General features: G+C 43.6%; 1 protein-coding gene across 1 annotated transcript in view; it reads left to right on the top strand.

Annotated features, from left to right (window-relative positions):
- The window catches only part of TMEM72 (transmembrane protein 72), a 64,820-nt gene extending 40,978 nt beyond the window's left edge, over positions 1 to 23,842 (top strand). The window contains exons 2-5 of the mRNA XM_063433989.1: positions 411 to 477; positions 2,137 to 2,208; positions 3,080 to 3,219; positions 23,288 to 23,842. Coding sequence (XP_063290059.1) covers positions 411 to 477; positions 2,137 to 2,208; positions 3,080 to 3,219; positions 23,288 to 23,766 — 758 coding nt within the window. The 3' untranslated portion in view covers positions 23,767 to 23,842. The remainder of the gene's footprint in view (positions 1 to 410; positions 478 to 2,136; positions 2,209 to 3,079; positions 3,220 to 23,287) is intronic.
- Positions 23,843 to 26,557: the final 2,715 nt, after the last annotated feature.

Genomic DNA, 26,557 nt, shown 5'->3' with positions numbered 1-26,557 from the left:
TTATCAGTGCACACATCACATCACACCATTTTGTTTTGTGCAATGGATGCTGGCTTGTGCACGCTAGGCATTGTGGGATTGCACATGCTCCTTTGTTAATGAGCAAAATGTGCAAGCGTTATATTTGATGCATTCCATGTGGCAGACATCTTGGAAGAGGTCGACAGTATCTTTGCACCAGCGTAGCTATGAATCCATGCGACTGCCGGCACAATGCATTGATGAATTGTAAACCTAACTGAAAAAGACATTTGCCATCCACAAGCAATATCTTATATCTTCATTAGTGTAACTGAAATAAAGGAGGAAAATAAAAATACAGAGAAAGTCACCATTTTCATGTGATCATCATTGATAACTAAATGAGCATTGGTACATTTCACATTGTTCCATTTTCTTCCACCTTACAGTGCTAATTGGTGTTGGAATAGAAACGCTGCAACAAGGGCAATTTCCCAGTCTAGCCTACTACCTTCTGTAAGTATAGCACTGACCTAAAAGCTTGAAAATAAGTGTTCAATGCATTCATATCTAATGTCCTACTGATCTGTTAAACTACAACATCCAGCAGCATGTTTGTAGTCCAGGAGCTTGGTACTCCCACCCAGTGTAAACTTTAAAATGCACATAAGTGCAAATATATCTGGAAACTATGAATGATCAAAAGAGTGGTGGGAATGTTCATGCTTGAATAACTGGTTAGGGAAGAAGACAGGAAGCTGATAAAGTTTGGTTTGGAATAATTGGTTTGTCAGTACAAAATGTGTGCGCACAGCCAAAAAAATTGTATTTTACCCAGTGATGGCCCAAGACATTTTGCTGTGTGCGTAGTGGGTGCAGAGTGTGTATTTGTGGAGTCGATAAAGTGTCTGTGTGTAGTGGATGCAGTGTGTCTATTGTATGCATTGTCATTAAATTTTGTTAAGGATATGCCGATTGGCGCAGTGGTGTTTTGTCGTGCATGCTTAATAGCATCCCAATGTTTTGAATGAGATCATCAAAATTGATTATCTCAGTCAGAGATGAGAGGCCAGCCGCAGTCAAGACCGGCAAGGGAAAAAAGGTAAGTAAATATACCTTTTATATGCAATCAGAAAGGGGCTGGTCAGAGAGGCCAGTGGTGGAATTTTAGGAAGAGGGTCACCAAATTATTTTGGGGCTTAAGCCCATGCCCATTAAAATAAGTTGGATTTGCACAAATCATTCTAGAAGCTCTTGCGTGTTCTGTAGCATGCTTATACGTGTTAACATGCTTTAGCAATTTGCATTGCACTGATTATTTTCAGGTTTGACGGAACATCTGAACAATTAGTAAATAACTCAGAACAGAGGGATTTGGTGTTCCAAAGATGAACATGCTAAAAAAGGGAAAGATAATTTGGGGAAATTGTAGAAATAGGAGATGAGGTTCATTGTCTTCATCTTGTGTGTTCCTCTTGTGATCACATGTGACCCTCTTGAGTCTTCAAATGTCTCTCTTGTAGTCACACTTCTCCACTATTGTGATCTATTGTCACTATTGTAATCCCTGAGCTCTTTTATCTCTGATAGCCTCCTTATCTATTTTGTGATCCTCTAACATAGTGTTCCCCAAACCAGTCCTCATTGAGCACCAACAGTTCAGGTTTTGTCAGTATCTCCATTGGGATAAAACAGGGAAATACATAAATCCTGGACTGTTGGTGATCCACGAGGACTGGCTTGGGGAACACTGCTCTAACACTTTTTTGTTACCTTCCTTGTACATTTAAGTAATTTAATCAATATGGCGCTTTCTATTGCCCAATTCATGTGCCCAAATAAATAGTCACTGTTACCATGCAAACCATCAAGATAAGTAACGGAATCTATAGAGTCTGTGATTTCCCAAGCAGCACAGCTTCCCTCCCCACACCAATGTCTGGTTTCAGAGCATATAGCATCTGCACTGTCTGTAGTTTCTACAATGATAATCTCTGGTCCATCAAGAAAGACTCTGTCACAGAGGACAGTCAATACATTAACCGCAGGCTAGAGTTGCTGAATATATAAACAGACTGTGGTGATTATGTTGCTGTTATCTTGCTGTCAGATTATTTTCTTTGTAAATAAATGACGATAATATAACATAATGCATTTTGTGTCACTCTCGTACAGATTTTCAGCAACAGTTGTGTCTGCCTGTGAAGGAGCATTCTTTTTGCACCTCGTTCTCAAACTTTGCTTCAGGTATTTTCACTGACCTTTCACCTTATCAAAAGTAGATCACTGTTCTTTTATTCAACTTGAATGTGAAGTGCGATTTTGGGCACCCTTTGTTCAGATATTATTTAGAACTAGAATTTGTGCAGAGGTTGTGCTACAAAATTCTGCATATTTTTAAACATCAACTGAACACTCTTTTGGAAAAACAGAATATTTAGGGATATAAAAGGAAATATGTGAGGTAACAGCTTGCTGAACCCCAAGAAAGTGAGTGCCATTTGGGAGTCAAGCAAGAAATTTTCCCAATTTTGTTGCAGAATTGCAAATCACTGAGTTTTTCATCTGTAGATCAACAGCAGGAAAGGCTGAATTTGATGGGCTTGGTTTGTTTTTTTCAGCCTATATTACTATGTATTAAACAGTAATATGTATTTTGTAATAGTACTATAGTAATATATATTTTGTAATATATTGTAATATTACTTATATTACTGTGTAACTAATTCATTTATTATGAAAAATTACAAAGTGTGTTAGCACTCAATCAGATTATAGGTGCCGGTATCTTGGCCACCCCCTCAGCCCAAAAAATGAAATATCCAAAATAAAACAATTGATACCTGTTGATATAAATTTTTGTATTTTGGATAATTCATTTATTAGTTCTTGTATTGTCACTCACTGAAGATCATTTTTGTTTGCATTGCTATGATTTCTCTGCAATGGGAAATACCGTAATATCAGAGTGCTTAGTTTTGCTACTTTATTTGCTTTGGACTCTGAGCCTATTTTGCATGACATATATATACATGATATATATACATATATATCATATAAATGCAAAAACTGCTTCCCAATGGAATTATATGACATGCTGTATTCTGTTCTTTTGTAGGTTTGAGACAGAACCCCGTTTTTTTGTGTGCTTAAGTAAAACTGCACGGATTGGAGGATTTCAGAAATTTGTTGGATATGGGCTACTATCGGTCGCCTGCTTTTTGCATCCTGTCTTGGTCTGGCATGTCACTATTCCAGGTAAATTCAATACCAATACAGTACAGGATACAGTCTCTGAAATCACCTGTGGCAGACTGGAAATATTTATATATTCAGTAAAAACGTACTTAACTAACTCGAAAATATAACACAAAAAGGAAAACATAACAAAGACAGGGCAACATTTTTTCTTTACAGTCATTTAGGTATGTTCCCCTTTACCTGTATTTTGGAATTTACATGAAAAATTTTCAATAAAAAATATGCTACAAAAAAGAAAATGGAGACAGGCAGACACATTGCTGATCCTTATAGGGAACCACTGACAGAACTGCAGCTGCACCAGGGCCCGAGGGCATTGGAGGCTCATCGTGTATTATTGCTAAACAGGGGTCCGGCCTGTGCTGTGGCCCTTTAAGAGTACGACCGGCCCCTGTAATCTCGTCCAGTTGGGTGGAAGTGACAGCTAATCACTTCCTCCCAGCTTCAAACATAGCGCCACAAATGAGGGAGGAGGCAGTAATGAGTGAGTGAAGGCAGCATGGAGTGTGACAGCAGAGGCAGCATGGAGTAAAGGAGAGGAGCCGAACTTACATGCCGAACAAATAGGCTTAACTTACTGTTCTCCCATTGATTCTTCCTTCCACTCTCAGAATCTGTTCTTCTTTTCTTCCTATCTAATCTAGTTTTCTTTAAAACATAAGACAAACTAGGGACTATGAATGTCGTCTAATCAGAATGTGTACAGTTTGTCCATTCGTGTTAGGATGAAATTCATGCAATTTGTTTCGTTCGAAATTTCATTTGAATGACTGAAATTCCGATCTGATTCGTGCCACTTAGTAGTTAGCCCTTTAATTCCCACAAGGATTAACACACATCTGATGTGATATGCATAAAATTAACAAAACTTGTTCCAGGCTGGCTAATGAGTCCCCATCCAGGCATATAGGGCCCCCCAGCCATATAAATGTATTATATTACTCTTATACAAAATATCATACAGTGCCTCCAGACTGTATACCTGGATGAAGGGGTGCTGTATGAAAATATGTATAATAATAAAATTATATGGCTGGGGGGAGGGGGCGGGGGAGGGGGTATATACCTGTATGGAGGTGCTGTGTAAATATTAGTATAATATTAATATAATATTATATAAATCATCATAGAGCACCCCCCATCCAGGTATACAGGGCCCCCAGCCATATACATGTATTATACAAATCATCATACAGTGCCTCCAGGCTGCATATCTGGATGAGGGGGTACAGTATGAAGATTTGTATAATAATAATAATAATAATAATAATAATAAAATGATATGGCGGGGGGGGGGGGGGCAATTAGGTATACAACTCCCCCAGCCATATCATTGTATTATCAGTATTATTATATAAATCATCATACAGCACCCCCTCATCCAGATATGCAGCCTGGAGGCACTGTATGATGATTTGTATAATACATGTATATGGCTGGGGGCCCTGTATACCTGGATGGGGGGTGCTCTATGATGATTTATAATAATAATAATAATATTAATAAAATGATATGGCTGGGAGAGAGGGGGTGGCTGAGGAGAGGGGTGTATAACTGGATGGGGGCAGTTATACACCCCTCTCCTCAGCCACCCCCTCTCTCCCAGCCATATCATTTTATTAATATTATTATTATTATACAAATCATCATACAGCACCCCCATCCAGTTATACACCTCCCCCCCTCCTCAGCCCCCCCCCCTCTCTCCCAGCCATATCATTGTATTAAAGGGACACTCCAGGCACCCAGACCACTTCTGCTCATTGGAGTGGTCTGGGTGCCAACTCCCACTACCCTTAACCCTGCAAGTGTAATTATTGCAGTTTTTCATAAACTGCAATAATTACATTGCAGGGTTAACTCCACCTCTAGTGGCTGTCTAGTAGACAGCCACTAGAGGTCACTTCCTAGTTTCTAGCACAGGTTTCCTGTGCTAGAGCGTCGCTGGACGTCCTCACGCTGTGTGAGGACCTCCAGCGTCGCTCAAAACCCCATAGGAAAGCATTGAAATGATTTTTCAATGCTTTCCTATGGGGAGACGTAATGCGCATGCGCGGCATTTCCGCGCATGCGCATTAGGTCTCCTCGGCCGGTGGGCGAGATTAGTCTCGCCCACCGGCCGACGTAATCACAAGGAGGAGCGTCGCGGAGGCGGAGACAGCGGCGAGGCACATCGCCGCTGTCCCAGGTAAGTCACTGAAGGGGTTTTCACCCCTTCAGTAACCGGGGATTGGGGGGTGGGAGGGGGACCCTCCAGTGCCAGAAAAACTGAGTTTCCCTTTAATATTATTATTGTTATTATTATTATTATTATACAAATATTCATACAGCACCCCCTTATCCAGGTATACAGCCTGGGGCACTGTATGATGCGACCCAAGGGTTGAACAGATTCTACTGATGATGCATTAGCCCACTAAGCTATCTCACCGACAATGTTGGATATATGCACATTATCCTAATTAGTTATGACCATATTTAAAGAGACACTAAAATAATTTTTCATCCTTGGTTTATATAATAGAAATCAAGACTGAAAAGATAATTAACCATCAGTGAGAATTATATACTACATATTGCCACCATGATTCCGGTCACTTGATAACGGTCACTTTGTGAAACTTGTAATGATGGATTTTTTTTTTGTACCCAACTGAGCTGAAGTGTTTTTTTACTACATAGCTTAGAGTATCCCTTTAAGAAATACATGTTCTGGGTTTGTCTCCAAAATTTTGTCTTTTCCCAGATGTTTGTTTTGGTTCGAGAACAAAGAATATGAAAAGTTCGGATCTACTGCTTTATAGATAAATAACCAACTGCCTGACTTGAAGGTTTTTTACGGGTTTTTGATGTTCTTTTGCTTGGATGTCATGAAAACTATTTCATATTACTGGATGACCTTTACATAATATTCCAGATTCTGACCTAGTCTTCCAGTTCTAGTCTTCAAAGACTATGTTCATTCATCATATTCTTAGATCCTTAGCTACTATAAACTAAACAATTTATAGACTGAATATATCGTTCTACATACTGGATTTCATCAACATTAGACTGAGACATTTTTTAACACAATATGATTGCATGTGCTATTGAGAATCTCAACAATGTTGAGTTTACAAGAAGCTATAGTGAAAATCAAGTTTATTACATGTGGAGTTAATATGCACAGTTTTGAAGGGTTCTATGCAAGTTTTGAAATTAAAATTAATTTTACATAGCCTTTAAAGAAAACTGGGAAAAAAAAAGGGTTGTATTCACATTGTTTTCAGGGCTGAAACTTCATGCAGCCACCTGGTTCATCTCCAGTCAGAACAACATTCACGCTGTGTCATTTTCATCTTCTCATCCAATACAATGCTTCTCATAGAAGAGCATGTTCGTCAAGCATTGGATCCAATGCTTCCCTAAGACAAGCATTTGATGACATCCGATGTTCTCATGCAATACATGAGGAAGAGAACATCACGTAACTGAATATAATTCAGTCAGACCAAGAGAAGCTCCCTCTGGTGGCTGTCACGAAGATAGCAACTAGAGGTGTTTTCAGTGATGTTATGTAAACATTGCTGTATTTACATAATGGCAATGCAAGGCTAAAACGAAAGGCCACTGCACCCAGACCACTTCATTCAGATGAAGTGGTCTGGGTACCCATAGGTGTCCTTTATGTTAGCTCTATATGGTTTATTTAAACATTTTTTACAAAACATTGGACATTCCTGAGAACACAAGAATAGTTCCAAATCAAAGCTGAGCTTGTTTGCCATTTATGGCACCGGGCATGAAACTATTGGCTGTGTGGCCAGTGCAACTGCACTCATGGGTCCCTCCAATGCCAGATATATTTGCAGGTAACATGGGCCCTTGCAGGTGTGTGAATCTGAGTATGTGGTTCAGTCTGTATGTGTATCTGTGCATGTGTGTCAGTATGTGTCTGTGTGTGTGTATATACTCGTGTGTCAGTGTGTAGGTCTGTGCATGTATCAATATTTGAGGATCTGTGTGTGTCAGTGTGTATCTGTGCATGTGTGTCAGCATGTGAACCTCTGCATGTCTGTCGACCTGTGTGTGTCTGTGTGACAGTGTGTACATACGTGTATCTGTGCATGCATCATGGTTGCATGGCTTTTACATGGTTCCTCTCGACATGCATCCTTTTATTTGCATAATTTAGTGGAGCAAGTCAGGCGGGCTCCGATGACCATCCACAAGTCATCTGTAACTCTAAAATGACGCTGCCCAATAGGAACAAGCCCTATCTATTTATACTCACCTGTCCCACTCATTGTTGCCCTGTTGCGCCCAATAGTGTTTTATTGTACTATCAGCTTTCTTTGTACTCCTTTGACCTTGGCTTACATCCGTTTATCCTGTTTTCTTCTATTCTTGACCTCAGCTATTACTCAAACTCTGTTCTCCATTAACACAGATAGTATGTCTTTTGTTATGTTCTGGATCTGTGCTAATTAGTTCCTACCCCAGTACTGACAGCATGTATCTGCATGTGGCAATATTTGTGTGCTTCTGTGTGTGGCAATCTGTATATGTGTGTGACAATGTATGTATATACATAAATTACAGACCTGTATGCAAACACCAACATTGTGTTGACACAAACACACAAGTGTATTCACACACCATCACAGCACACAAGCCCACCAGTGTATTCAAGTGCCAAAACTACACCCAAAAACAACACTGCGTTCACACACCAACACTACACACAAACACACCCCTGCATTAAAATACTAACACTACCAACAAGCATACCCCTGCATTCAAACACTACTACGACACACGGATACAACCCTGCATGCAAACATTAGCATTATACTTAAATACACAAACAATCACATATACATATTCCACACAAAAGAACACCTATATTCACACAAGACACTGCACACAAATACAAGCCTGCAAGGATGAACAAATGCAGGGGAGGGCTGGCAGCCTTAGACCTGGGGGGCAAAACCAGTCAAGTGGCCCATTGCACCACCAAATCAATTCACCATCCATGCCCACCTTTTCCTGGTTTTATAACGGCTATTGATGTTATGCTAATCAGTAGCTCTTTGCCATACCCGCTCCTTCACGGCTCTGACTTTCAATGTTGTCAGAGCACAGGCTGAGAATCTCTGAGCCTGTGCTCTGACTCACTAACTGAGCGCTGGAACCACGAGGGAGAGGATATGATCTGACTGCACCTACTGCTGGTGCGCACCAGTGGACCACCAGCGAATCGTTTAAATTGAATATGTGGTGTACCCAACTTGTGAGCTGTGTTGGCCGCCGGGTGCCTCTGTTGTCATGGTACCCTGCGTGACCGCACAGCTTGCCCACCCCAATGGCTGGCCCTGCTGACACACACTGACGTTACTACTTAGACATCCCTCAATATTAATACAGACATCAGAGTAAACACCAATAAACTGTGGAAACAGAGCTGATCCCCCCAAATTTATAAAGGTTTGCTTAGAGGATTTATTGAAAGATTAAATCATGCCTCCTCCTCTCTCTCCCCCATGCGCTGCTCTGTAGGCTGGGAGGAAGTGAAGAGTAATCACAGTCTCCCAGCACAACGCCACCTGTGGCTGCATGGGGAACAGCTGTTTAATGTAATGCTTGCAGGACGGCCAGCTGCCGCAGAACCTCTTTGTTCCCGTCTCTGCAAAGGGCTCCAGGCACTGCTTGCTGTGAGTGTGAGCCACTGTAAATTAGGGGCAGAGGGCACTTGTACTGCGGTAAAACCGGATCTGGGCAGGAGGAGAGTGCTGTGCAATCAGTGCACTCCCCTCCTGTGGGTCACCAGTAGACTGATGCACCTGCCCAGGATCAGAGCCGGTGCAAGGATTTTTGCCGCCCTAGGCAAAATAAAAATCTCCCCCCCCCATGTGACATCACAATGCCCCACCTATATGATCTGCCATATGAACTAATGCAAATGCTGCACACAGTGTGTGTTTACATTTAAAAGCCTGCAAGGACAGGCTATAGACACCAGAACCACTTCATTAAGCTGAAGTGGTTCTGGGGACTATAGTGTCCCTTTAATGTGAGGTAAATTATAGATTAGTGTCACTAATAATATCCTGGATTGCCTACTTACAATCAGATGAGGATGGTGATGGGCTGCAGTTTGGCTCCACTGGTCTGGTGTAGAACAGGATCTCTGGAGGCTGCTTGTAACTGTGATCACACAATTCAATGTTCTAGTAGAATGGGTAGCAGCTCAATTTTTGTTGGGGCCCCTTACACAGCTCAAGGTCTGGGCCCCAGGGCCTGACGGTGAGTATGCCCATAAGGCCCACCTAAAAGTCCACCTATATGTTCCACCCATGAGTTCGCTCACAGCGAGTGGAGTGTGTAGGGGATGTGTTATGTGTTATTGTAGAGGATCTAATGTGTGTGCTTATGGTAGGTAGTGTATAGGGATACCAGTTTGTGTAGGTAATGCAGTGTATTTGTTTGTAGTGGAAGCAGTGTTTGTTTGTGTATAAGGGATGTATTGTGTGAATCTGTGTTTGTATGCATAAGGGATGCAAGGTGTGTGTCTGTAGGTGTGTGCATTGAGTGTGTGTAAGAAATGCATTGTGTTTCTGTGTATATGTAAGATAAGCAGTGTGTGTGTTTGCATGTGTGTGTAATGGATGCATTGTGTGTTTCTCTGTGTGTAAGGGAAGCATGTTGTGTTTCTGTGTGTGTAGGGATGCATTGTGTGTTTCTCTGTGTGTAAGGGAAGCATGTTGTGTTTCTGTGTGTGTAGGGATGCATTGTGTGTTTCTCTGTGTGTAAGGGAAGCATGTTGTGTTTCTGTGTGTGTAGGGATGCATTGTGTGTTTCTGTGTATGTATAGGGATGCATTGTGTGTGTGTGTGCGCATAGTGTGAAAGAGCTCCCTGTCCTGCCCCCTGTCCTATAGAGCTCTCCCCTGCCCCTTAGTAGTCTCTCCCCCCCCCTCCCCTAGCAGTCACTTCTCACACCCACCCACCCTCCCTGTGCTCTTCTCATCCCCCCCCAAAACCTCCGGTGTTCTTTTCACCCCCTCCCTCCCTGTGTTCTTCTCACTCCCCCCCTCCATGTGTTCTCCTCACTCCCCTCCGGTTCTCCTCACCTCCCCCCCATGTGATCTCACTCACTCCCCCCCATGTGATCTCACTCACTCCCCCCCATGTGATCTCACTCACTCCCCCCCAGTTTTCTACTCACTCCCACACCCTCCCTGTGTTCTTCTCACTCCCCCACCCTCCCTGTGTTCCCTCCTACTCCCCCACCCTCCCTGTGTTCTTCTCACTCCCCCACCCTCAATGTGTTCTTCTTACTCTCCCCCCTCCTCTCTGTGTTCTTCTTACCCCCCGTGTTCTTCTTACTCCCCCCTGTTCTTCTTAATCCCCCCACCCCCTGTTCTTCTTAATCCCCCACCCCCTGTTCTTCTTAATCTCCCCACTCCAACTGTTCTTCTTAATCTCTCCACCCCCCCTGTTCTTCTTAATCACCCCTCCCTGTTCTTCTTAATCACCCCCCGTTCTTCTTGATCCCCCATCCCCCTGTTTTTCTTAATCCCCCCACCCTCCCCCACTGTTCTTCTTAATCCCCCCACCCCTCCTTCTTCTTAATCCCACCCAACCCTCCTTCTTAATCACCCCTCTTCTTATTAGTCTCTCACCCCTCCCCCTTCTTCTTAATTCCCCCCCTTCTTCTTAATCCCCCACCCTCCCCCTTCTTCTTAATCCCCCACCTGTCCCCCCTTCTTCTTAATTCCCCCCTCTTCTTATTAATCCCCCACCCTCCCCCCTTCTTCTTAATCCCCCACCTCTCCCCCTTCTTCTTAATTCCCCCCTCTTCTTATTAATCCCCCACCCTCCCCCCTTCTTCTTAATCCCCCATCCCTCCCCCTTCTTCTTAATCCTCCCCCTTCTTCTTAATTCCCCCTTCTTCTTCTTAATCCCCCACCCCTCCCCCTTCTTCTTAATTTCCCCCCCTCTTCTTCTTAATCCCCCATCTCTCCCCCCTTTCTTCTTAATGCCCCACCCTCCCCCTTCCTCTTAATCCCCCACTCCTCCCCCCTTCTTCTTAATCCCCTACCTCTCCCCCTTCTCCTTAATCTCTCCCCCTTCTTCTTATCCTCCCCCCTCACCTCCCCTCCCCTGTAGCGTGGCCGAGCTGATCTCCGGTCCGCGGTGCCCGGCCGCAGTGATAGGAAAGTGCACACTCAGTGTGCACTTCCTGTCAGTCCGGCCAATTACAGGAAACAGAAACTCCTGTTCCGCGCGGAGTTTCTGTTTCCTGTAAACGGCCGGACTGACAGGAAGTGCACACTCAGTGTGCACCTTCCTATCACTCCTGCCGGGCACCGCGGACCGGAGAGCAGCTCGGCCACGCTACAGGGGAGGGGAGAAGATGTGCTGCAGCCTCCTGAGGCTCTTAACAGAGCACTCAGGCGGCTGCAGCATTTAAAGGGCCGGCCCTGCAGCGGCCGGTCTTAAAATAGTTTGGGGCGGCCTGGGGAGCAATTGCCTCCCTGCCCCCCGGAGCAGCCCGCCCCTGGACAAATGGTAGATCTACAGCTGGCAAATCATTGTGGCGGTTTTAGAGCAGTTGAGGATCTAACTTCTGGCCACCTCTGCTCTACTTTCTGATGAAGTATTGCTACATTTATGTTTGCTTTAAAAAAAATAATAATGCACCGTGTAAATCTGTGTGAAACATGTTTTGTCACTGTCCTGGGATGTGTGTTTATGCACTACAGTGACCCAGTTGACCTAAATTATTACATTATTAAATATTAAAAACACTGTTCCTGATTTCTGAAAATCTTTTTGACCTTGAAACCTTTAAGGTGTGAATGCTTAAAAAACAAAAAAAACATAAAGACTTTGTCTGCCCAGAAAAAGCTAAATCTGGGTAGGATTCTGATTTTTAAATGTTTCGAATTTCAGTTATTCAGTTATTTCTGTTAGTTGTCTTGGTTAATTAAATAAACCCCACTGTATATAAGAGTTCCTAAATAACATTTTTCTCCTTGCTGATTTTATTTAAAACGTTTTCCCTCCTTTTTTTCCTCTCTTGTTGTTTCCATTCCCCTCCTTGTGGGGGGTGCTGCTGCTGAGCTAATTAGGGGGAGTGCCCCTTAATTTCCACCTGTGTGGGATTTGTATTGCCAATATACACCCACTACTGACTCACAGAGCTTGCTCACTGGAGTTTGCTTGAAAGTAGGCTATTTCAAGTAGTCTCTTTTAAGTAGGAGTTAAAACAACAGGTGTTGAGAAATATTGTTTTTGCTCACTTGTGGTTTGGTAACTGGGGATGAGTGCTAGCAAGATTACAAGATTTACTCCGTGTACATCCTGCTGCATGTATGCATGCCTGGATAAATCTGTGCAGGGTCCATACCTCTGTGGTGGGTGTGAGCGAGTGGCTTTTCTGGAAGCTCGGATTGGAGATCTGGAGCGGCAAATTGCAACACTGAGGGAGATTGATAATCTTGAGAGGAGTCTGCTGCTCACTGAGCAGAGTTTAGTGGGTGCAGGTAGTGGAGTGGGAGGAGATGAGACAGTTGGAGAACAGGCACATAGCTGGGTAACAGTGGGGCGAGGAAGCAGAGGGGGAGGGAAGAGGAAAGGTTTAGCTAGTCCTGATCTCAGGCAGCTTAACAGATTTGCCCGTTTGAGTGAAGATGTTGGGAGCATCAGCTCAGGAGTAGCTGTACTGCAGGAAGCTGTTCCTTCTAACAGCCGTGGGAACAGCCCCTCTAGTACAGGTGGGGTTGAGAGGGTAAGGAAGTCTAGACAGGTTGTGGTGGTAGGGGACTCTATTATTAAGAGAGTAGATAGGGTAATCTGTCACTCTGATCGACTCAACCGGACAGTTTGCTGTCTCCCGTGTGCTCGGGTCCGGCATGTTGCTGACAGAGTGGAGGGATTATTGGGAGGGGCTGGGGATGATCCAGCTGTCATGGTCCATATTGGTACCAATGACAAAGTCAGAGGAAAATGGAAGGTCCTAAAGAGTGAGTTCAGGGATCTAAGAAGTAAGCTAAATAAAAGGACCTCCAAGGTAATATTTTCAGAAATATTACCTGTGCCGCGCGCTACAGCAGAAAGGCAGCGGGAGATTAGAGAGGTCAATGCGTGGCTGAAGTCTTGGTGCACGAAAGAGGGTTTTGGGTTTTTAGAGCACTGGGATGATTTTGCGCTTGGGTACAACCTGTATAGTCGTGATGGATTGCACCTAAACGGAAGGGGGTCTGCTGTGCTGGGGGATAGGATGGCTAGAAGGTTGGAGGAGATTTTAAACTAGTAGTAGGGGGGGAGGGTCAAAGCAATCTAGAAAATGGAGATAGGATAGAAATGAGATGGGCTTTAGCTCAGAACAAAGGGGGTGGAGATGGGGGGAGGGGGAAGCTCAGAACAGAGGAGGTATGTAATATTGATAATTCACAAAAAGTACAAATGACTCATGGTAATATTAAATGTATGCTTACTAATGCAAGGAGCCGATATAACAAAATGGGGGAACTAGAGGCAATAGCATACACTAAACAATACGATACGACACATGACTAGGCAGTTAAAGGACCACTCTAGGCACCCAGACCACTTCAGCTTAATGAAGTGGTCTGGGTGCCAGGTCCAGCTAGGGTTAACTAATTTTTTTATAAACATAGCAGTTTCAGAGAAACTGCTATGTTTATCAATTAGTTAAGCCTTCCCCTATTTCCTCTAGTGGCTGTCTCATTGACAGCCGCTAGAGGCGCTTGCGTGATTCTCACTGTGAAAATCACAGTGAGAGCACGCAAGCGTCCATAGGAAAGCATTATGAATGCTTTCCTATGTGACTGGCTGAATGCGCGCGCAGCTCTTGCCGCGCGTGCGCATTCAGTCGACGGGGAGGAACGGAGGCGGAGAGGAGGAGGAGAGCCCCCCGCCCAGCGCTGGAAAAAGGTAAGTTTTAACCCTTTTCCCCTTTCCAGAGCCGGGCGGGAGGGGGTCCCTGAGGGTGGGGGCACCCTCAGGGCACTCTAGTGCCAGGAAAACGAGTATGCTTTCCTGGCACTAGAGTGGTCCTTTAACTTAAATGGTTACACGTTATTTAGGAAGGATAGGAAAAACAAGAAGGGTGGTGGGGTATGTTTGTATGTTAACCATGAGTTAAAGTCAAATCTTAGGCATGTGGAGTGTGACGAGGAAAATGTGGAAGCTTTATGGGTAGATATCTGCTTGGGGCAAACAAAGGGAAATACGTTATTGGTTGGGATATGTTATAAACCACCAAATGTAAATATTAATGAGGAAGAACTGCTGTTAGAGCAAATTGGTAAAGCTGCAAATCGGGGTAACATGTTAATTATTGGAGATTTTAATTACCCGGACATAAATTGGGATAGAGGGACTAGTACTTCAGCAAAGGGAATCCGGTTTTTGAATGTGTTAAATGACACCTTTATGTCACAACTGGTACAAGCACCAACTAGAAAGGATGCTTGTCTGGATCTCGTTATAACAAACAATGTTAATCTTTTAACCAACATTCAAGTAGGGGAGCATTTGGGAAATAGTGATCACAATATGGTCACTTTTGAAATAAACTCAAAAAAGCAAAAGCACGTGGGATATATTAAAACGTATAATTTAAAAAAAGCCAATTTTAATAAGATTAGGGCAGCTCTACAACATATCGACTGGCATAAACTCCTTAGTGATAAAAACACTGAGGATAAATGGAAACTATTCAAACAAATATTAGAAAGGTACATTTCACAGTATGTACCATTGGGTAATAAATATAAAAGAAACAAATTAAAACCAATGTGGCTTCGTAGAGAAGTAAAACAAGAGATTAAAAATAAGAAAAGGGCTTTTAAAGCAATTAAATCAGACAAATCAGAGGCATCCTATATAAGATATAAGGAAGCCAATAATACTTGCAAAAAGGCATTTAAAGTGGCTAAACAAGAAATTGATAGCCAAATAATGCAAAATCAACCCCCAAATTTTTTTTCAAGTACATTAATTCTAAAAAAACAAAAAATGAAAGTGTAGGTACACTGAAATCAGAGATGGGTCTGTTAGTCAATGAAGACCAGGAAAAGGCAGACATTTTAAATAACTTTTTTTTCTTCGGTATTTATTAATGAGGATCCTATGGCAAGAGATATGCAAATGATTGCTGCCACAAACTTTTTTTTCACTGTAATAGATTGAATAGCAGTTAGTTGTCTGCAAGCGTCTGTGTGTCAGGCTCACAGTGGATACTGTGCCCACTTGCCCAGTGCCACCACTCATATCTGGTGTCACAATAGCTTGCATTAAAAAAAAAATTTCACTGTAATAGATTAGTTAGCAGTTAGTTGTCTTCAAGCGTCTGTGTGTCAGGCCAACAGCGTGTACTCTGCCAGTGTGCACAGTGCCACTCATATCTGGTGGCACAATAGCATGCATTTAAAAACCCACAAACTCTTTTTCACTGTAATAGATTGAATAGCAGTTAGTTGTCTGCAAGCGTCTGTGTGTCAGGCTCACAGTGGATACTGTGCCCACTTGCCCAGTGCCACCACTCATATCTGGTGGCACAATAGCATGCATTTAAAAACCCACAAACTTTTTTCACTGTAATAGATTGAATAGCAGTTAGTTGTCTGCAAGCGTCTGTGTGTCAGGCTTACAGTGGATACTGTGCCCACTTGCCCAGTGCCACCACGCATATCTGGTGTCACAATAGCATGCATTTAAAAACAAAAAACTTTTTGCACTGTTATAGATTGAATAGCAGTTAGTTGTCTGCAAGCGTCTGTGTGTCAGGCTCACAGTGGATACTGTGCCCACTTGCCCAGTGCCACCACGCATATCTTTTGTCACAATAGCGTGCATTTAATAACAACAAAAAACTTTTTTCACTGTTATAGATTGAATAGCAGTTAGTTGTCTGCAAGCGTCTGTGTGTCAGGCCAACAGCGTGTACTCTGCCAGTGCACAGTGCCACTCATATCTGGTGGCACAATAGCGTGCATTTAAAAACAAAAAACTTTTTTCACTGTTATAGATTGAATAGCAGTTAGTTGTCTGCAAGCGTCTGTGTGTCAGGCTCACAGTGGATACTGTGCCAACTTGCCCAGTGCCACTCATATCTGGTGTCACAATAGCGTGCATTTAAAAACAAAAAACTTTTTTCACTGTAATAGATTGAATAGCAGTTAGTTGTCTGCAAGCGTCTGTGTGTCAGGCTCACAGTGGATACTGTGCCAACTTGCCCAGTGCCACTCATATCTGGTGTCACAATAGCGTGCATTTAAAAACAAAAAACTTTTTTCACTGTTATAGATTGAATAGCAGTTAGTTGTCTGCAAGCGTCTGTGTGTCAGGCTCACAGTGGATACTGTGCCCACTTGCCCAGTGCCATCACTCATATCAGGTGTCACAATAGCGTGCATTTGAAAACAAAAAACTTTTTTCACTGTTATAGATTGAATAGCAGTTAGTTGTCTGCAAGCATCTGTGTGTCAGGCCAACAGCATGTACTCTGCCAACCTCTGCCAGTGCACATTGCCACTCATATCTGGTGTTACAATAGCGTGCATTTAAAACCCAAAAACGTTTTTCACTGTTATAGATTTAATAGCAGTTAGTTGTCTTCAAACGGGTGTGTCAGGCCTACAGCGTGTACTCTGCCAACCTCTGCCAGTGCACATTGCCACTCATATCTGGTGTCACAATAGCGTGCATTTAAAAACAAAAAACTTTTTTCACTGTTATAGATTGAATAGCAGTTAGTTGTCTGCAAGCGGGTGTGTCAGGCCTACAGCGTGTACTCTGCCAACCTCTGCCAGTGCACATTGCCACTAATATCTGGTGTCACAATAGCATGCATTTAAAACCCAAAAACGTTTTTCACTGTTATAGATTTAATAGCAGTTACTTGTCTAAAAGCGGGTGTGTGTCAGGCCAACAGCGTGTACTCTGCCAGTGTGCACAATGCCACTCATATCTGGTGGCACAATAGCGTGCATTTAAAAACCCACAAACTTTTTTTTCACTGTAATAGATTGAATAGCAGTTAGTTGTCTGCAAGCGTCTGTGTGTCAGGCTCACAGTGGATACTGTGCCCACTTGCCCAGTGCCATCACTCATATCAGGTGTCACAATAGCGTGCATTTAAAAACAAAAAACTTTTTTCACTGTTATAGATTGAATATCAGTTAGTTGTCTGCAAGCGTCTGTGTGTCAGGCCAACAGCATGTACTCTGCCAACCTCTGCCAGTGCACATTGCCACTCATATCTGGTGTCACAATAGCGTGCATTTAAAAACAAAAAACTTTTTTCACTGTTATAGATTGAATAGCAGTTAGTTGTCTTCAAGCGGGTGTGTCAGGCCTACAGCGTGTACTCTGCCAACCTCTGCCACTGCACAGTGCCACTCATATCTGGTCTCACAGTAGCTTGCACGCATAGAACCACTAATCCCAAAAAAATGACAGGCAGAGGCAGGCCACCCCACAGGGGCCATCCTCATCGTGGTGCTGTGATTCCCTTTTGCCCTAGAATAATGCCCAGTTTTCAGAGGCCACGTACCCTGAACTTGAAAAGTTCTGAGGACATAGTTGACTGGCTAACACAGGACACCCAATCTTCTACAGCTTCCGCTTGGAACCTTGACACACCATCCTCCTCCAGCTTAGCGTCGGGCACCGCTCAAGATACCACTCACCCGCCTGCCGCCACCACCAACACTAGCCCCACAGCCACTTCACTTGGTTTGTCAGAGGAGTTATTTACACATCCGTTTGAAGAAATGAGTGATGCACAATCATTATTGCCAGAGGATGTAGATAACAGGGATATGTCTCAGGCAGGCAGCATTACACACATGGATGTATGGTGTGATGATGATGATGATGTTGTACCCGCTGCTGCTTCCTTTGCTGAGTTGTCAGATACAAGTGAAGCGGTTGATGATGACGATGCGTCCATGGATGTCACGTGGGTGCCCGCTCGGCAAGAAGAAGAACATGGCGAAAGTTCATATGGGGAGACAGAGAGGAGGAGACGAGTTGGAAGCAGGGGGAGGTCGTCGCAAGGAGCTAGTGGCACAGTCAGACAGCATGCATCGGCACTCGGGGTCAGCCCGACAGCACGCCAATCAACGCATGCTGTGTCCACCACCAGGATGCCGTCATTGCAGAGCTCAGCAGTGTGGCATTTTTTTTGTGTGTCTGCCTCTGACAACAGCGATGCCATTTGCAACCTGTGCCAAAAGAAACTGAGTCGTGGGAAGTCCAACACCCACCTAGGTACAACTGCTTTGCGTAGGCACATGATCTCACATCACAAACGCCTATGGATCAACACATGAGTACAAGCAGCACACAAACTCAAAGCCGCCATCCTCCTCCTGGTCCAGCATCTTCAGCCACCTCAACCACTGCTGTCCTCCTTGCCCCCATCCGCTACTCCGTCTCTCGCCTTGAGCAGTTCCCGCTCATCTGCCCACAGTCAGGTGTCTGTCAAGGACATATTTGAGCGTAAGAAGCCAATATCAGGAAGTCACCCCCTTGCCCAGTGTCTGACAGCTGGCTTGTCTGAACTATTAGCCCGCCAGCTTTTACCATACAAGCTGGTGGAGTCTGAGGCGTTCAAAATATTTGTGGCTCTTGGGATACCGCAGTGGAAGGTACCCGGCTGAAATTTCTTTGCACAAAAGGCAATCCCCAACCTGTACTCGATTGTGCAAAAGGAAGTAATGGCATGTCTGGCACACAGTGTTGGGGCAAGGGTCCATCTGACCACTGATACCTGGTCTGCAAAGCATGGTCAGAGCAGGTATATCACCTACACTGCGAATTGGGTAAACCTGCTGACGGCTGCCAAGCATGGAATGCGTGGCTCTGCAGAGGAGTTGGTGACACCGCCACGACTTGCAGGCAGGGCTGCTGCCACTTCCTCTACTCCTCCTACTCCATCCTCTTCCATAACCTCCTCGGCTGAGTCTTCTTCTGCTGCTGCGTCTTGCTCCACATCAACAGCACCCCCGCAGCTCCCCAGGTACTATTCCACATCCCGGATACGGCAGTGTCACGCTGTCTTGGGTTTAACTTGCTTGAAAGCAGAGAGTCACACCGGACAAGCACTCCTGTCTGCTCTGAATGCACAGGTGGAAAAGTGGCTGACTCCACAGCCAAGTGACCCTATGTAGGGGGAACAGTCCCTATTCTGCTCTGTGTCAGTGTGTATCAGGGTCCCTGAGGACAGGTGTCAATCCATATCTGCCAAGTGACCCTATGTAGGGGGAACAGTCCCTATTCTGTTCTGTGTCAGTGTGTATCAGGGTCCCTGAGGACAGGTGTCAATCCATATCTGCCAAGTGACCCTATGTAGGGGGAACAGTCCCTATTCTGCTCTGTGTCAGTGTGTATCAGGGTCTCTGAGGACAGGTGTCAATCCATATGTCAAGGTGTCAATATGTCATATGTCAGGTGTCAATCCATTTCCATTGTGATTTAGGAATTTTAGGTGATTTATGCCCTTTATGGATTAAAACCAGACTCTGCATCAACTGTGTAATTTTCCATGGGAGTTTTGCCATGGATCCCCCTCCGGCATGCTACAGTTCAGGTGTTAGTCCCCTTGAAACAACGTTTCCATCACTATTGTGGCCAGAAAGAGTGGGTTTTAAAATTAGCCTGCCCATTGAAGTCAATGGCGGTTCGCCCGTTCGCGAACGTTTGAGGAAGTTCGCGTTCGCCGTTCGTGAACCGAAAATGTTATGTTCGCGACATCACTACTGGCCAGACTGAGATTTGTCAATTTCTTTGCAACGCTGCCGAGAAGGGCAGCTACCTGCAGTCGCCTCTTCGCTGTTAATGTTGAGACTGATGTTTCATAGGTACTATTTAATAAAGTTGCCAGTTGAGGACCTGTGAGTGGTCTGTTTCTCAAACTAGACCAGGGGTAGGCAACCTACGGCACTAGTGCCATACACGGCACTCGAGGTGTCTTTCCACGGCACTCAAGGCTGCTAGAGCCAAACAGGGTCTGGCCTATCAGGAGTCTCAGTGAAACTTCAGATATCTGCTAATACAAAGAGGTAGTGAAGGACAATCCTCAATTTATGCATTGCAGCACTAAGAGGAAGGGATCTCAGATCACTTCCTCCCAGCACTTGTGAATGGGAATGCACACTGTAGTAGAGCAGCCCGCAGCTGATGTTGCAGCTCCTGTCCTTGACCTGTACCTGCCCAGGCTGGTCCCCACTGGAACCTAGGGAAGCCATCCACACTGCTAGATATACACAGACCTGCAGAATAAGCCTCCCCTCATACAAATAATACGAACAGCCCACACACAAACATACACACAATCCCCACAAACGCAACATCACTAACAATCTACATACATGCACACAATCCCACATGCAGCCTCTCACGTGCAAAACCCCAAACAGCCCCCATACACTACCTAACACACAATGTGACATATCCATCTACACACAATTCCACAAGCAGCCCTCATACACAGCCCACATTCATATGTATCATACACGATACCATAAACTACTAATGAACATATACAATATAATAGCTCATATACGCACAAATACAACGATACAAAGCAATTACAGTATAAATAATACAAGCAGAATACGGCAGCACACACACCTCAATTTAAAAAAATAGGATCGGCAGGGCCATTTGATGGAATTTGGGGGCCCCAAGCAAAATGGACATGGTGCCCCCCCTCCCCCCCGCACGCAAAGCCTACAGGAACCACAGCATAGCCATACAGTTTAAGTTCACCCACACTTTATATAAATAATAAAGGTTTACAGTGCAAATACTGCTGTTGCATATAATGTGCATAAAACTTGAACATTTTCAACAATTGAAAATTCCCTGTGTTCTCCTCATCTCCCCTTCTCCTCAACCCCCTCCCTGTGTTCTCCTCACCCCACCCTCCCTGTGTTTTCCTCATCTCCCCTTCTACTCACCCCTCCTCCCTGTGTTCTCCTCATCTCCCCTTCTCCTCATCCCCCCTCCCTGTGTTCTCCTCATCTCCCCTTCTCCTCACCCCCCCTCCCTGGGTTCTCCTCATCTCCCCTTTTCCTCACCCCCTTCCTGTGTTCTCCTCATCTCCCCTTCTCCTCACCCCCTCCCTGTGTTCTCCTCATCTCCCCTTCTCCTCACCCCCTCCCTGTGTTCTCCTCACTCCCCTCCCTGTGTTCTCTCCATCTCCCCTTCTCCTCACCCCCTCCCTGTGTTCTCCTCATCTCCCCTTCTCCTCACCCCCTCCCTGTGTTCTCCTCATCTCCCCTTCTCCTCACCCCCTCCCTGTGTTCTCCTCATCTCCTCACCCCCCGTGTTCTTCTTACTCCTCCCCCCTCTGTGTTCTTCTTACTCCTTCCCCCCTCCCTATGTTCTTCTTTCTGCCCCCATGTTCTTCTTACTCCTCCCCCTCCCTATGTTCTTCTTACTACTCCCCCCATGTTCTTCTTACTACTCTCCCCCCTCCCCATGTTCTTCTTACTCCCCTCCCACCCTCCCTGTGTCCTTCTTATTCCCCTCCCCATCTGTCCTTCTTATTCCCCTCCCCCTGTGTCCTTTTTACTCCCCTCCCCCGTGTCCTTCTTACTCCCCCGCCTATGTTCTTTTTACTCCCCCCCCCTCCCTCCCTATGTTCTTCTCACCTCCCCTTCCCTGTAGCGTGGCCGAGCTCAGGGTGCACTTCCTGTCAGTCCGGCCGGGAACAGGAAACTAAATCTCCTGTACCGCGTGGTACCCAGCCAGACTGACAGGAGGAAGAGGAGCTCGACCACGCTACAGGGAAGGGGAGATGACGAGAGAGGCAGTGCTGCAGCCGCCTGAGGCTCTCTTTAGAGCGCTCAGGCGGCTGCAGCCTTATAGAAATGGCCGGCCCTGCTTGGGGGCCCAGGCCAGCTCGGGGCCCCAAGCAATTGCTTGGTTAGCTTGCCTGGTAGCGACGGGCCTGAGGATCGGCACACTACGGGACACCACAATCCTATATCGGCACAGTGCTGCTAAAAGGTTGCCTACCCCTGAACTAGACACTCTAATGTAATTGTCCTCCAATTCTTCTTTCTCTTCTGGTTACATCCATTTTGCGCTGTTCTGTTAAGGAAGTAGTACACAGCGTTGGATGAGTATTCAGTTTCTTGGTCATTTCTCATATAGAATAGCCTTCATTTCTCAGAATAGGAATAGACCGATGAGTTTCAGAAGAAAGTTCTTTGTTTCTGGCCATCTTAGGCCTGTAACCAAACCCACAATTGCGGATGCTTCAGATACTCAGCTAGTATAATGAAGGCAAGTTGTATTGCTTCTTTAATCAGCACACCAGTTTTCAATTATGCTGACATATTAGACTTTTTAAATGATAAACATGGATGAGCGAATACAACTGTGGCAGGGTGACTGTGACAGAGAGAGTGTTAAAGGATGACTGTGGGTGGTGAGTGTGAGAGGTTAAGTTTGACAGTGGATTTGTGAAGGGTAAGTGTGACAGGGTGACTGTGTGTGGATGAGTGTGACAGGCAAAGTGGGGAAAGGGAGTGACAGGCAGAGAGGGGTGAGTGTAACAGACAAAGTGGGGAGGTGACTGTGCTAGGTAGAGTATGGGTTGAGGTCTGTGCATGTGCAGCTTATTTATTTATTTATTTATTTTAATGTAATTTTTAAGATCCCCTTCTGCTTTCCTTTTGTGCAGGGAGGGGGGCTCTAATGCTTTATTTCCTGGTGGTCCAGTGGGTTGCGATGGCTCTCTACGCAATTCTCATCGCCTCCAGGGGGGGAAGTGCCTAACTGCCTTGAACAAGCATAACACGCATTCACGGGGGGGGGGGGGGGGGGGGGGAGGAGGGGATGGGGGAGAGGGGCAATAAAACCAGCACAGAAATTAGAAAATTCCTACAACCACTATGCTATATGCAACAACAATAAAAAATCAACATATAAACACAACCTAAAACAAACTCCAGATATTCATAACTCTGTATTTTGTTTTACAAGGAATAACCTAATTCTGTTTGATTGTTGACTTTATATTTCCACAGGTACCATGCTTATTGTAACTGGTGGAGCCTATCTTCTACTTAGTAAAAGGAAAAAGCCCAAGCCTGGGAAAGAATGTGTGACCCAGGCAGAGTACTATACAGATCCTTCCACCACAGCCATTGCCATGACAAGAGCTGGGGACACAGAACAGACTTACATGTTTAACAGTTCTCTAAGAGAAAAAAGAGAGTCACTGTTAACACAGATGAGGAGCATCCTAAAAGTAAAAAGGGATCGCCAGCCTCCCAGGGCCACAGGCTCTAACCAGAGCCAGCAGGATAACTCTACAGATACAACTTCCAAAAAAAAGCAGGTGCACTTTGAAGAGAAGGTCATCAATATTATCTCAGTAGAGGGTGGTATCCTGGATGATCAAGACAGTGAGCTTGATGAGACTACTTCAGATACTGCCCCCATCATACCTATGGAGCCCAGGCCAGTTGCCAGCACACTACCTATGACCCCAGGCCTTTTCTGATAATCTTCTGATTGGTTGAGACCCCTATGGACAAAAACACTCAGAACAGTAAGTTCTCATCCAGCAAGTTCTCATCCAGCAAGTTCTCATCCTGGAACATTTCCTTTATAAACTGTATGAGTGGATTGGTATCAGGAGATTTCACTAAAACATGACAAATATGTGTAAATACTAGTAAATGATTTGCTTATCACTAGCTTAAATTAATTGGTTGAATGATTCACTTTTAAAGTCTATTCCCCAAATACATATTTTAGGAATGCATTCACACATTCATATGAATTGATGGGAAATTCCTCAAATGTTTACATTTTCATACTTTGGGCACCGAGCTATACAGCTATCGTTTTGTATCCACATTCTGTGCCATATGGTATAGGATCAGGTCTTGCTGCATCGATACATGGTAGTGTTCTCATGGAGTCAACTTGCTGATACACTTTGAATCTCTGAAGTAACAGTTACAGTTGGCACTTTCAGTGATTTCTAGCGTTGAGCAACCACAGTTCAGAAGAAGATGAATAAGTTATACTGGACATCTCTGCATATCTCAAGATGGATAACCATAGGCATAGCACTGTAGGATCCACACACAAATGTAGGATCCACTTACAAATGTAGGATCCACTCACAAATGCTCCTGTTTCACCAAAAAAAGGAAATTACACATCTTTGGAAAATGTACACCATTGAATAAAACATTGGTCATCATCTATATCTTGTGCTAATAACAATGTTTGATAGATAATTAAGAAGAAGTTGCTGGTTGCAGGCTAAAGGGTGTGGATTCGAACATTTAATTTTAGTTTTCATACTTCACAAATACATATTTATTAACTATATTAGATAAGTAAAAAGAACTTTAAAGTACCTGTCAAGTATATCTAAGATGTTTCCACATTTACAGAATATATGCTGGAGATGTGGCTCTTCTGATGGGGCATATATACATATATGGTGGAAATGTCCGATTGTGAAAATATTATGGTCATGGACCTTTGATATTCTGTATAAACTGTCTGACAATAAATTAGAACAAAATCCGGCCTTAGCTCTATTACAATATAACTGGAATTTTGGAACAGTAAAGACTAAATGTATAGCATCACACTGTTTTGTGGCCGCTAAAATTATAATTGCCAGAAAGTGGAAATCATCTATTCCCTTTCAAAAAAGACATCTTATTAACCAAATCAAATTCCAACTATCGATGGAAAATAATCTTGTAAATAACATCTCAAGCTTAATGTTCAAAAAAGATATTTATAAATTGTGGTTAGATAAACTAATATCAATATACGGATGAAAATAGATGGTCTCCAAGAGAGCTATGACAACTGGACTACATAGTAAAATTTGCCAAAGTTAGGGAAATATGGGAAATTCTACTATACTTCTATGCTCCAATTTAAGTGGACTAAGAACTATGGGAATGATTATCACCTATTCTTCTATGACGGTTGATACCCTGCATAGAAATACTTGTTCTATATAAATTCAATATACGAGCCCTACATATTTATGAAACTATACAGGACAGGTTCAAAATGTCATTTGTCTAGAAATATGACCATCATAGATAACTTTTATTGTTAATGAAAACAACTCCAGATTTAAAATGCTTCAAAGATAGTAAGTGGGCTATCTGTCTGACTACTTATTGTTCATACTAAATTAAGACTATGTGTATGTCTCTCTATGCTTTTTTGTTTCTGACAATGTGTTGCGATTTATCTATCTCTCAATCTGAATGTATGAATGGTTGTCTGCGTGATGTAAATATCTTTTGGAAGGCTAGTCATTGGTTAATATATTGTGATTCAACTCGATATATTTACTATATTATGGGTATACATTTATAGACTGATTATAGTGTAAACCAAAAACAAATTGTATAAATGTCTCTTTTTATTTTTATCAATTGCCTTTCAAGATATTGGTTGTCTGTATTAACCAAAAAAATAAATAAAAAATAAAGATGATTATAACAAAAAAAAAATACCTTTAAACTATTGTTCCATATGAAAACATGCTTTAGAGCTCATTATTCACAATCGTAACATTTCACTCCTACCTTCACCAACATGTATTTAGCTATAGACCTATTGCCTTTATCCATATTAAAGCAATAATGTATTATATTAACAGCTATACAGTTTTGCAGACTGAACCTGCGTTGAACAGCGTTGTTAGAAAATGTCATGCCCGATACAGGCAGTGATTAGTGACTGAAAAAAAGTTTTTAAAAAAGCAATCACAAAATATTTTAAAAGTTACAATGCAGTCCAATTGGCATATCTCTAATAATTAATACAAAGTTCTGTTTAGCAGCATGTATTATATAATGAATTAGTGCCTTTTTACATTCTCCATGGCTTATTCTCTTCCTATGGAGTTCTGGAAGAGGAATATAACATCCAGGAGAGAAAAATGAATAGCAATAATGTGGATATATGCTAATCTACCTAATGCAATGTGTATAGAGAATGCAGAATTTTAATTTTGAATAGTCACTTTGGTGACTAATGAAAAATTTGCAACGCTGTTATTTGTATATATTATATGTATATTTTATATATATGTGTGTGTGTGTGTATATATATCAATACCCTCATAACCACACTCTACCGAGAACCCAAACGCCTCTTTCACACTTGTAACTCTCTACTTCACCCTGTGGCTGCTCCTCCTCCTACTAACTAGACTGCTACAACCCATTTCTCACTTCACTGAGATTTCTGTGATGAGGGAAGAGATCTCTCTCTCTTACCCCCACCAATACTTTCCCCAA

This window comes from Pelobates fuscus, chromosome 10 (genome assembly GCF_036172605.1).
Source record: "Pelobates fuscus isolate aPelFus1 chromosome 10, aPelFus1.pri, whole genome shotgun sequence".
Lineage (NCBI taxonomy): Eukaryota > Metazoa > Chordata > Amphibia > Anura > Pelobatidae > Pelobates > Pelobates fuscus.
This window is presented reverse-complemented; position numbering and strand designations above follow the sequence as displayed.